General features: G+C 37.7%; 1 protein-coding gene across 6 annotated transcripts in view; it reads left to right on the plus strand.

The window, feature by feature from the left end:
• The window catches only part of LOC308689790 (NACHT, LRR and PYD domains-containing protein 12-like), a 68,466-nt gene that overhangs the window by 48,617 nt on the left and 6,436 nt on the right, over nucleotides 1–13,413 (plus strand). For 4 of the 6 annotated variants that reach the window (XM_081363784.1, XM_081363787.1, XM_081363785.1 and 1 more), the window contains 6 exons: nucleotides 499–672; nucleotides 4,890–5,063; nucleotides 5,313–5,486; nucleotides 8,684–8,857; nucleotides 12,530–12,703; nucleotides 12,938–13,111. In XM_081363784.1, the coding sequence (XP_081219910.1) occupies nucleotides 499–672; nucleotides 4,890–5,063; nucleotides 5,313–5,486; nucleotides 8,684–8,857; nucleotides 12,530–12,703; nucleotides 12,938–13,111 (1,044 nt within the window). The remainder of the gene's footprint in view (nucleotides 1–498; nucleotides 673–4,889; nucleotides 5,064–5,312; nucleotides 5,487–8,683; nucleotides 8,858–12,529; nucleotides 12,704–12,937; nucleotides 13,112–13,413) is intronic. The other 2 variants (XM_081363788.1, XM_081363789.1) reach the window with 2 other exon arrangements.

Below are 13,413 nucleotides of genomic sequence, written 5' to 3' on the forward strand. Positions count from 1 at the left end.
CAACAGGGAGCTCAGACTTACGCAGGGCACTGGATGACAGCCGAGATGGCGTGATTAGACTGGAACCCCAATCGTCGTCATCCGACGTAACTCGGAGTGACCACGAAAGGGAACGTCTCGGTTACGTATGTAACCCTCGTTCCCTGAGTAGGGAACGGAGACGTTACGTCTTCCTGCCACTTCCGCTGTATCGCTGAAAAACGCCTGGGTCCAGTTTCGACTCCTCAGCGAAGACATATCTGCATGTTGCCGGCGTACTTCCTTATATACCCCCTGCGGCGGGCGGAGATACGCTATGCAAATTCCGCAGACCCATGGCATTTCATTGCCATTGGCTCGTTTTATATACTCGAAGGTGATAGGCTTCTAAGCGAAACCCCAATCGTCGTCATCCGACGTAACGTCTCCGTTCCCTACTCAGGGAACGAGGGTTACATTCGTAACCAAGACGTTTTCTTTTCTTCTGTCTTATTTTCTTCTCTCTCTCTGCTAATGTAGTTTAAGCTGCTGTTATATGACAGATGAAGGTTGTTCTGATGTGACTTCAGCTCTGAAATCAAACCCATCACACCTGAGAGAGCTGGACCTGAGCTGGAATAAACTAGGAGACTCTGGAGTAAAAAACCTCAGTGATCTACTGATGAACCCACAATTCAAGCTGGAGAAACTACAGTTAGTATCATTATACTGTACAGCAATTACAGTGTGACTGAAGTTTATTTATTTGAAGACAGCAGGGCTTATGTTTCATTGTTTATAGCAGTGCACTTTCTGGGTTTCCCCTATTGCTCACAGGGGGTTAAAGTGGGATGTGAGTGTGCCGTACGGACTCTTATTCTGGCTGTACTGAAGACGAAGCGGTTTGACCAATCAGATGAAAGGGGTGTTTCAGCGCCGCCCACATGTGCAAACGAAATATCAAAGCCATAAACCGATTTGTAAACCACAAACGAAAAATTTTAAATTGAGCCGAAATCTCATTTTCCGTTTATTAAACTAAACGAAACACCGAATAAACTTTTCATTTCTCGTTATTCCATTCCAAACAGGAAATGAAATGATCAGATGATACACAGACTGTGTCGTGTGTTCATTCGTTTTTTGATTTAATATTGAAAGTAGAAAACCGAGAAAACACTTCCTTTTTCGTCTTTTTATTTTTTCAAACAAACTAAAAACAAGTATTCAGCTTGATTTTTCACTTTTCGTTCTCAGGTAGAAACATTTATAAACAGCTTGAATATTTGATTTCTACACGTAGGCGGGATTGAAACGCTCCTTTCCTCTGATTTGTCAGCCGAAGATCAAACTGTCCCGTCATCAGTTCTTCCTCAGCTCCGGTCAGCAGAATAAAAGTCCTCCGCTGCTGCAGTTGTACGCATTCTGAACGCGTTTATTGCAACTACTACATTTCATCTTTTCCTCATCAAACACCCAGACTAATGGCTCGACACGACCCGCACCGGGAAAGAGCCTCGACAGGGCTTTCTTATGAGGCTTTCAGTTTTCAAGTGCCAGGGGGTCCGTGAAATAATTCACTATAACCTACTGTATTTTCCAGACTGTAAACTAAAGTCACGTTTTTATCATGAAACACATTGTGATTTATTCCAGTGACCTAGGCCTTTACAATGCATTTAATTTAGTTCACATAATCTAAATGTTGACTTTCAAAAGTAGGCGCGCCAAGAAGACTATTCGCTGTATTTTGGTTTATATACAGTATATACAGTATATACTTTTTTTTTCATCAATCTCTTTATTAAATTTTGAACATGAAATAAGAACAAAGTTCCCCTTCACATAAAAAAAAAACACCAAGAATCAACAAAAATAAACGACAAACAACATAATAACAATGAAGAAAAAAAAAGAAAAAAAACACATTAATTAATAGCTGTGAGTGACGGTCCAAGAACTACTGCCCAGTCATTTGCAGCAAAAAACGTGGGACACTAAGTTTACTCATGATTGTCTGGGAAGGTCAACTTCCCAACATATTCAAAAAAGGGGGTATATATACATACATATATATATACTTTTTAACCCTCTGGGGTCTAAGGTGTTTTTGGGGTCCTTGAGATGTTCTGACATGCCCTGACATTTGTGCTTTTTTCAGTTGCTTATAAACATAGTAATGGCAAAAAAAAATTACACACTATTTAGCACAAACAGGGCTACCATAATATGTGAGCAACAAGAATGTACATGTCTGCATTTTTGAGAGAATAATCTTTATGCGTGGTTATTGAAAAAACTAAAAACTAAAGTTTCTGAAATAAGACCACAAAACACACACTAAATATGTGCCAATAAGACTTTTGTCTAATGGATGTCATCGCCTAGTGTTTTTTCTTCAAAATTATGTGAAAATCACCCTGCCTAATCCTTCACATAACACAATACATTGATTTGAATTTTGCAAAGCACTTTCTGTTTGGAAAGGCAATATTCGAGTGGGCGTCAACGATCATGCATATTTAGTGGTTCACACCTGAGGACCGCATACTTAATGAGCCATTCATTCAGGTGAGTCACTGAGCCACAAGAATGCAAGAGCAACAGTTGGAAGTATCTCAATTCTTTTTTATTTTTCCACATTGTGCTTGCAAATTGGCCTATAATATCCAAGGAAAACATGTCTAGTAATTGTGCAGTTAATTCTCATACTGTATTTTCAGTTTTGGAATATTTATCCTCTCCCCAAATTTGTCACTAATAAAACACAATAAAAATTATTTAAAGAAAAGGCTTATATTTACCTTTTAATAGTTTGTTTACATCTACCTTGTAAATATTTCAATAAACAACAATTCAAGTGTAATCTTTCTTTGTAAATCTAAAGTATACATTTTATCATACATATTTCAAAGTTAAGGATTTGATTGATTATTTGATTATTTTTGACAAAAAAATTGGCAAATAAAAGCTTATTTGAGGTGGCAGATATTTTACAGTAAAAATGTATCTATCCAAAACTAATCAACGAAATGTTGTCTTTCATATGTCTGTAACATAGGTCTTTCATTTTTATTATAAGAAATATAAATGTTAATTTGCAGTTTAATACGTTGCTTATACAAATATATATATGTGAATACACACACACACATATATATGTGTATATATTTATACACAAAAATAAATTGTATTTATATTTTTTATATAAATTTTTTTTTTCCACAAATTGTGCTTGCAAATTGTATAATATCCAAGGTAAACATGTCTAGTAATTGTGCAGTTAATTCTCATACTGTATTTTCAGTTTTGGAATATTTATCCTCTCCCCAAATTTGTTACTAATAAAACACAATAAAAATTATTTAAAGAAAAAAATTATATTTACCTTTTAATAGTTTGTTTACATCTACCTTTTGAGGGACATTTTCCCTTATTATTATTCCTCACAGCGCTGCGAGACGGTGTAAACAAGTAATGATCTGAATAAACTTGTGTTTTCTCGAGCTGATATGGGGCTCGAGAAAACACAGCCCCTCACAGGTTTGCGCCGTGGATTCCCGCGAGTCAGACGCGGAAACTGTGTTTGTTTTAGGTTTGCGCAGTCTTCACTCGGACGCGCGCTTCAATCCGTTGTGGAGACTCTCTTTTCGTTCCAGTGAAATTACAAAACAAAATACACACAAACATGTCTCTGCCTGATATACAACCACTGATAAACATAATCTGATTTGATAAAAAAAAAAAAAAAAAAAAAACTATATTAGTGCAGATTCGAACTCAGAACCTCTGACACGCTAGGCAAATGTTCTACCACTAGACCACTTGAGTACACGTATTTACTCACGTGAAAACTCGGTGTTTAGTCGGCGTGATCAATTCGCTCTTGAAAATGCTGCCGTTCGTCGTCTGAGCTACAATCTTCCTCTGAGGAAAAGCCAAGGTGAGTTATTCCTCGCTGTCCAGAATCATCTGAAGGGCGTCTTTACCGGAGAAACGAGCCATCCTCTCTAAACGCGATGAACTATCAGTGAATCTGATCTGATGAAACTTCGTGTTTTCAAGGCATTGATCGGGGGGCGGGTGCGAAGCATAGATTACCTAAACTATTTACCATGTGAATAGTGCCGGGGGCGGGGCGGCCTCGGTTCATTATAGAGATAATGAGGCAGAAGGAAAAAACGGTACCTCTCCTTGCTTTCAAACGGATTACATGAGTTGAAAACATTTGTTTTTTATATTAATTACTTCATTTAAAAGAAGAGATTTTAAGCTTCATAAAGACATATACCACGTGTCTGTGTGAGAAGTATTCGCTGAGTTATGATTCATTTTCGGACGCGTTTCAGAATGGACTGCACGGACAGAGAGAAGGCAGAACTCGCTCCGTGTTTATTTTTCTTAATTTGGCGAAAAGCACCACACTTTGTTTTTATTGTGAGTATACACAAAAATAATACACATTTAACAGAATCGATTGATGTATGAAACTCCTATGGAAAATCAAAGTCAACAGAGTATTTATGAGTTTCTTTTACACTGATAAAAAAAAAGCGAGCTGGTATCGCCGGCGAGACCGCCGACCTCAGGGGGTTAACCACAAATGCCCGTCTTGTACCATCTCTGAGATGTGCCACGTATTACGTCATCACGTTGGAAAGGTCACGTGTCACGTCATCAAAAAATGTGTTTTGGGGTTTCATGACCCTTTAAAAATGAAATTAAATGAATGTGTAAACATGAATACATCAACAATTTCAACCTTTGTATTGTTACAGTGTTGGTAGTATATTTAAATGAACAATGTGCAGTCTTTCTCCATGTTACCTTTACCTTGATATCCCTGTTTATTTGTCAGCAAAAGTCTGGATAAAGATGAACACGTTAGTTGATCATCATAGATCTGAGTCATTTTCTCTTTCTGTCTTCAGTCTGATTGATTGCAGTATTACAGAGAAACAGAGTCTCATCCTGACTTCAGCTCTGAAATCAAACCCGTCACACCTGAGAGAGCTGGACCTGAGCAGGAATACACTAGGAGACTCAGGAGTGAAGCACTTATGTGCCGTACTGAAGGATTCACACTGTAAACTGGAGAGATTGAGGTCAGTCACATTCACATACAAGAATAAAAATGCTTAAAATCACTTCAACAGTTTAAACTAAAACACTTTAACACTGTATTTGTGCAAACTTAGTATTTTGTGATCTGGTGAAATAAAGATGAAGATCTCTCTTCCTCTCTCTGTTTTATTTGCTTATGAAGATGATGTGACTTTACAGAATAAAGAGTTTTCTTTTCTTCTGTCTTATTTTCTTCTGTCTTATTTTCTTCTCTCTCTCTGCTAATGTAGTTTAAGCTGCTGTTATATGACAGATGAAGGTTATTCTGATGTGACTTCAGCTCTGAAATCAAACCCGTCACACCTGAGAGAGCTGAACCTGAGCGTGAATAAACTAGGAGACTCTGGAGTGAAAAACCTCAGTGATCTACTGATGAACCCACAATTCAAGCTGGAGAAACTACAGTTAGTATCATTATACTGTACAGCAATTACAGTGTGACTGAAGTTTATTTATTTGAAGACAGCAGGGCTTATGTTTCATTGTTTATAGCGGTGCACTTTCTGGGTTTCCCCTATTGCTCACAGGGGGTTAAAGTGGGATGTGAGTGTGCCGTACGGACTCTTATTCTGGCTGTACTGAAGACGAAGCGGTTTGACCAATCAGATGAAAGGGGCGTTTCAGCGCCGCCCACATGTGCAAACGAAATATCAAAGCCATAAACCGATTTGTAAACCACAAACGAAAAATTTGAAATTGAGCCGAAATCTAATTTTCCGTTTATTAAACTAAACGAAACACAGAATAAACGATCCGTCTTTTCATTTCTCGTTATTCCATTCCAAACAGGAAATGAAATGATCAGATGATACATGGACCGTGTCATGTGTTCATTTGTTTTATGATTTAATATTGAAAGTAGAAAACCGAGAAAACACTTCCTTTTTCGTCTTTTTATTTTTTCAAACAAACTAAAAACAAGTATTCAGCTTGATTTTTCACTTTTCGTTCTCAGGTAGAAACATTTATAAACAGCTTGAATATTTGATTTCTACACGTAGGCGGGATTGAAACGCTCCTTTCCTCTGATTTGTCAGCCGAAGATCAAACTGTCCCGTCATCAGTTCTTCCTCAGCTCCGCTCAGCAGAATAAAAGTCCTCCGCTGCTGCAGTTGTACGGATTCTGAACGCGTTTATTGCAACTACTACATTTGATCTTTTTCTCATCAAACACCCAGACTAATGGCTCGACACGACCCGCACCGGGGAAGAGCCTCGACAGGGCTTTCTTATGAGGCTTTCAGTTTTCAAGTGCCAAGGGGTCCGTGAAATAATTTACTATAACCTACTGTATTTTCCGGACTGTAAAATAAAGTCACGTTTTTATCATGAAACACGTTGTGATTTATTCCAGAGTGACCTAGGCCTTTACAATGCATTTAACTTAGTTCACATAATCTAAATGTTGACTTTCAAAAGTAGGCGCGCCAAGAAGACTATTCGCTGTATTTTGGTTTATATATATACAGTATATACTTTTTTTTTTTTCATCAATCTCTTTATTAAATTTTGAACATGAAATGAGAACAAAGTTCCCCTTCACAAAAAAAAAAAAACTAAAAAACATAAACACCAAGAATCAACAAAAATAAATGACAAAGAACATAGTAACAATGAAGAAAAAAAAACAAAGAAAAAAAAACATTAACTAATAGCTGTGAGTGACGGTCCAAGAACTACTGCCCAGTCATTTGCAGCAAAAAACGTGGGACACTAAGTTTACTCAGGATTGTCTGGGAAGGTCAACTTCCCAACATATTCAAAAAAGGGGGTATATATACATATATATATACTTTTTAACCACAAATGCCTGTCTTGTACCATCTCTAAGATGTGGCACGTATTACGTCATCACATTGGAAAGGTCACGTGTCACGTCATCAAAAAATGTGTTTTGGGGTTTCATGACCCTTTAAAAATGAAATTAAATGAATGTGTAAACATGAATACATCAACAATTTCAACCTTTGTATTGTTACAGTGTTGGTAGTATATTTAAATGAACAATGTGCAGTCTTTCTCCATGTTACCTTTATCTTGATATCCCTGTTTATTTGTCAGCAAAAGTCTGGATGAAGATGAACACGTTAGTTGATCATCATGTCAGTCAGCAGCAGTGTTGGGGAAGCTACTCTGAAACTGTAGTTTGACAAGCTACAAGCTACTCATAAGTTAAAGTAGTTAAACTACAGTCAAGCTACCCTTTTGGAAAAGTAGTTAGCTACACTACAAGTTACTATCAAAAAGTAGCTAGCTACATTGAAACTACTTTTGATTTTTTTGAACAACGTAGGCTATATTATAAATAACTGAATAAGTGTCTGAGGAATGTTTTAAGTAAAATATTGAGTGTTTAAAACAATGCAATACAATTATGATTTCAACGAGTATTGTTTTATTACACACAACACTCAAATATCTCAGACTGTTTGTCAAAAGTGCAAAATTGCAACAAATACAACATTTCAAGAACAAAATATACATCCAACGTAAATTGCATGTATCAAAAATACCGATTGTGAGATGGTTGCATTTTGGCAAGAAAATACATTGAACAACCGCTCACATGTGGCACTGGCAGGGAAAGAACTATCTGGTCTCCAAGTCTGCCGCCACATCTTGCTCCATCATGGATAATATGGGTGTGTCAACCATAGACTGTAAAAAATTAGGTGTCAACCCACTTCTGTACGCCAGTGAACCGTTAGCCGCAAGATGCGTGATTAAACAACAGGTGGCGGTAATGGCAAAAAATTAGTTTGTAATCTAACAAGAAGAAGAATATCCTTGCATTGCGCTGATTCGCGTAGGCTCGACAAAACGCAATTTAGCTTTTGCTCGCGCTACACCGCTACTTGCTGCAAAAAGTAGTTAGCTACTGGAAAAGCTACACTGTTTAAAAAGCAACTGAGCTACTGCCAAGCTACTGGAAAATGTAGTTAAGTTAGTAGCTTCGCTACTTGTAGTTAACTACTCCCCAACACTGGTCAGCAGCCATGTCACCCTGTAGCCCAAGACTGGTTGCCCACTGAAGCTAAGCAGGGCTGAGCCTGGTTAGTACCTGGATGGGAGACCTCCTGAGAAAACCAGGTTGCTGCTGGAAGAGGTGTTAGTGAGGCCAGCAGGGGGCGCTCACCCTGTGGTCTGTGTGGGTCCTAATGCCCCAGTATAGTGACGGGGACACTATACTGTCAAAGAGCACCGTCCTTCGGATGAGACGTAAAACCGAGGTCCTGACTCTCTGTGGTCATTAAAAATCCCAGGATGTCTTTCGAAAGAGTAGGGGTGTAACCCCGGCGTCCTGGCCAAATTTGCCCAGTGGCCTCTGTCCATCATGGCCTCCTAATCATCCCCATATACTGATTGGCTTCATCACTCTGTCTCCTCTCCACCAGTAAGCTGGTGTGTGGTGGGCGTTCTGGCGCAATATGGCTGCCGTCGCATCATCCAAGTGGATGCTGCACATTGGTGGTGGTTGAGGAGATTGCCCCTTCTATGTAAAGTGCTTTGAGTGCCGAGAAAAGCGCTATATAAATGTAATGAATTATAATAATTATTATTATTATCATAGATCTGAGTCATTTTCTCTTTCTGTCTTCAGTCTGTGGAACTGCAGTATTACAGAGGAACGGAGTCTCATCCTGACTTCAGCTCTGAAATCAAACCCGTCACACCTGAGAGAGCTGGACCTGAGCGGGAATGAACTAGGAGACTCTGGAGTGAAAAACCTCAGTGATCTACTGATGAACCCACAATTCAAGCTGGAGGAACTACAGTTAGTATCATTATACTGTACAGCAATTACAGTGTGACTGAAGTTTATTTATTTGAAGACAGCAGGGCTTATGTTTCATTGTTTATAGCAGTGCACTTTCTGGGTTTCCCCTATTGCTCACAGGGGGTTAACCCTCTGGGGACCAAGGTGTTTTTGGGGCCCTTGAGAAGTTCTGACATGCCTTGACATTTGTGCTTTTTTCAGTTATTTATAAACATGTTAATGACAAAGGTGTAAATTCACTCTATATAGCACAAACAGGGCTACCATAATATGCAAGCAACTTGTATGTAGATGTTTGTATTTTTAAGAGAATAATGTTTATGCGTGGTTATTGGAAAAAATAAAAATGAAAGTTGCTGAATTAAGACCACAAAACACATATTAAATATGTGTCCACAAGACTTTTGACCAATGGATGTGGTCCCTTTGAGTTCTAGCTTCAAAATTATATGAAAATAGTCTTGCTTTATCGTTCACAAAAAAAAAATACATTGATTTAAATGGTGTAAAACAGGTTTTGCTTGGAAAGCCAATATGCGAGGGGGAGGAGTAGTTCACACCCACTCTGCATAATGACTCTGCCTAATGAGCCATCCTTTCAGGTGTGACACTGACTGAGCCACAATACAAGGATAAAGGATGTATTTAGAAGAAGACTTATATTGACCATTTAAGATTTTGCTTACATCTCTCTTGTAAATATGTTTTGCTATTTTATTAAAAATGTTACAATTACAACAATAATTACAATTTCAACAATATTTCAAGTGTACTCTTTCTTTGTAAAAAAAGAAAAAGAAAAAAAGATTATAGGCCTACATTTTATCATATGTATTCATTAGTTTGAATATAGCCGCATTGGAACATCTAACATCTTAGTCTATGACTTTATTTTTGACAAATATATATATATATATATATATATATATATATATATATATATATATATATATATATATATATATATATAAAACGTTAGATATGAGCAGAAATTGCTAAACAAAAGCTTATTTTATGTGGCAGTATATTTTACAGTAGCCTAAAAACTGTACCCAAATCTAGTCAACAAGTGACTGACTGTAGCGTTGTTTTTATGAAATATTAGGGCATATAAATGCTAATTTGCAGTTTAATACGTTGCTTGTACAAATACATTTTATTTCAACATATTCCAGTCGATTTTTACTCATCTCAGTAGGCTATAGCAAAGCAGTTTATTCTTTCACACACAGACGCGCGATTTATATTTAGGCTAAACAGTCTTTACAAATATGTACCCTTCATTCATCTCACAGAAAGGCGAGTCATATTATAGAAATGCGATTCATCTTTTTGCGGTTTGCATAGGCCTACACTAACGTTATTCCATAACGTTATTCCACACGTGAGAAAAGAAAACAGCCTACCTCACTCCTCAGCGGGATCTGCTCCTCATATCAGGATATATTGTTCCTCATATCAGCACTGTTCTGAGGAATCTTTTCTCCATAAGGTAGGCTATATTATGCCTCACTCGATCGCGACGCGCTTTGTTTACAGCTGATGTGGGCGTTTCACAGATCTTCAATAGTTCTCAGAATTTGCGTTTGAATAGCACGCGCTCTCCGTGGGCGTGTCACATTACTGTGAATTAGCTCGTAATGAGGTCGACTGGAGTCGCTCTCTTTTTATACAGATTACAGAAGCTGATAATATTTGTTTTTTATATAAATGACTTCATTTAACAGATGCGATCTCAAGCTTTATGCCCGTGGGTCTGTTTGCCTGTTTGACTGAATTTTCGCGGAGTTATAGATCATTTTCGAACGCGTTTCAAATGGGAGTTTACGGATAGAGAGAAGGCAGAAATCGCATCATGTTAAAGTTTCTTTATTTGTCAAAAAGCAAAACACTTTATTTTTATTTTGAGTATACAGAAAAAAAATAGAAACTGAACAGGATCGATTGATGTATAACACGAAAACTAAAGATCAAAATTAACAGAGCATTTTGTGTTTATTTTTCATTGCTAAAAAAAAAAACGAGCAAAACGCGCCGGCGCGTTTTTGGTCCCCAGAGGGTTAAAGTGGGATGTGAGTGTGCCGTACGGACTCTTATTCTGGCTGTACTGAAGACGAAGCGGTTTGACCAATCAGATGAAAGGGGCATTTCAGCGCCGCCCACATGTGCAAATGAAATATCAAAGCCATAAACCGATTTGTAAACCACAAACGAAAAATTTGAAATCGAGCCGAAATCTCATTTTCCGTTTATTAAACTAAACGAAACAACGAATAAACGATCCGTCTTTTCATTTCTCGTTATTCCATTCCAAACAGGAAATGAAATGATCAGATGATACACGGACCGTGTCATGTGTTCATTGGTTTTTTGATTTAATATTGAAAGTAGAAAACCGAGAAAACACTTCCTTTTTCGTCTTTTTATTTTTTCAAAAAAACTAAAAACAAGTATTCAGCTTGATTTTTCACTTTTCATTCTCAGGTAGAAACATTTATAAACAGCTTGAATATTTGATTTCTACACGTATAGGCGGGAATGAAACACTCCTTTCCTCTGATTTGTCAGCCGAAGATCAAACTGTCCCGTCATCAGTTCTTCCTCAGCTCCGCTCAGCAGAATAAAAGTCCTCCGCTGCTGCAGTTGTACGGATTCTGAACGCGTTTATTGCAACTACTACATTTGATCTTTTTCTCATCAAACACCCAGACTAATGGCTCGACACGACCCGCACCGGGGAAGAGTCTCGACAGGGCTTTCTTATGAGGCTTTCAGTCCTCAAGTGCCAGGGGGTCCGTGAAATAATTTACTATAACCTACTGTATTTTCCGGACTGTAAACTAAAGTCACGTTTTTATCATGAAACATGTTGTGATTTATTCCAGAGTGACCTAGGCCTTTACAATGCATTTAACTTAGTTCACATAATCTAAATGTTGACTTTCAAAAGTAGGCGCGCCAAGAAGACTATTCGCTGTATTTTGGTTTATATATATACAGTATATACTTTTTTTTTTTTTTTTTATCAATCTCTCTATTAAATTTTCAACATGAAATAAGAACAAAGTTCCCCTTCACATAAAAAAAAAAACAAAAAAAAAAAACATAAACACCAAGAATCAACAAAAATAAACGACAAACAACATAGTAACAATGAAGAAAAACAACAACCATTAACTAATAGCTGTGAGTGACGGTCCAAGAACTACTGCCCAGTCATTTGCAGCAAAAAACGTGGGACACTAAGTTTACTCAGGATTGTCTGGGAAGGTCAACTTCCCAACATATAAAAAAAAGGGGGTATATATATATATATATATATATATACTTTTTAACCACAAATGCCTGTCTTGTACCATCTCTGAGATGTGCCACGTATTACGTCATCACGTTGTAAAGGTCACGCGTCACGTCATCAAAAAATGTGTTTTGGGGTTTCATGACCCTTTAAAAATGAAATTAAATGAATGTGTAAACATGAATACATCAACAATTTCAACCTTTGTATTGTTACAATGTTGGTAGTATATTTAAATGAACAATGTGTAGTCTTTCTCAATGTTACCTTTACCTTGATATCCCTGTTTATTTGTCAGCAAAAGTCTGGATGAAGATGAACACGTTAGTTGATCATCATAGATCTGAGTCATTTTCTCTTTCTGTCTTCAGTCTGATTGATTGCAGTATTACGGAGAAACAGAGTCTCATCCTGACTTCAGCTCTGAAATCAAACCCGTCACACCTGAGAGAGCTGGACCTGGGCAGGAATACACTAGGAGACTCTGGAGTGAAGCACTTATGTGCCGTACTGAAGGATTCACACTGTAAACTGGAGAGATTGAGGTCAGTCACATTCACATACAAGAATCAAAATGCTTAAAATCACTTCAACAGTTTAAACTAAAACACTTTAACACTGTATTTGTGCAAACTTAGTATTTTGTGATCTGGTGAAATAAAGATGAAGGTCTCTCTTCCTCTCTCTGTTTTATTTGCTTATGAAGATGATGTGTCTTTACAGAATAAAGAGTTTTCTTTTCTTCTGTCTTATTTTCTTCTCTCTCTCTGCTAATGTAGGTTAAGCTCCTGTTATATGACAGATGAAGGTTGTTCTGATGTGACTTCAGCTCTGAAATCAAACCCGTCACACCTGAGAGAGCTGGAGCTGAGTGTGAATAAACTAGGAGACTCTGGAGTGAAAAACCTCAGTGATCTACTGATGAACCCACAACTCAAGCTGGAGAAACTACAGTTAGTATCATTATACTGTACAGCAATTACAGTGTGACTGAAGTTTATTTATTTGAAGACAGCAGGGCTTATGTTTCATTGTTTATAGCAGTGAACTTTCTGGGTTTCCCCTATTGCTCACAGGGGGTTAAAGTGGGATGTGAGTGTGCCGTACGGACTCTTATTCTGGCTGTACTGAAGACGAAGCGGTTTGACCAATCAGATGAAAGGGGCGTTTCAGCGCCGCCCACATGTGCAAATGAAATATCAAAGCCATAAACTGATTTGTAAACCACAAACGAAAAGTTAGAAATTGAGCCGAA

The sequence above is a fragment of the Scardinius erythrophthalmus genome (assembly GCF_964197995.2).
Source record: "Scardinius erythrophthalmus genome assembly, chromosome: 1".
In the NCBI taxonomy this organism is placed as follows: Eukaryota; Metazoa; Chordata; class Actinopteri; order Cypriniformes; family Leuciscidae; genus Scardinius; species Scardinius erythrophthalmus.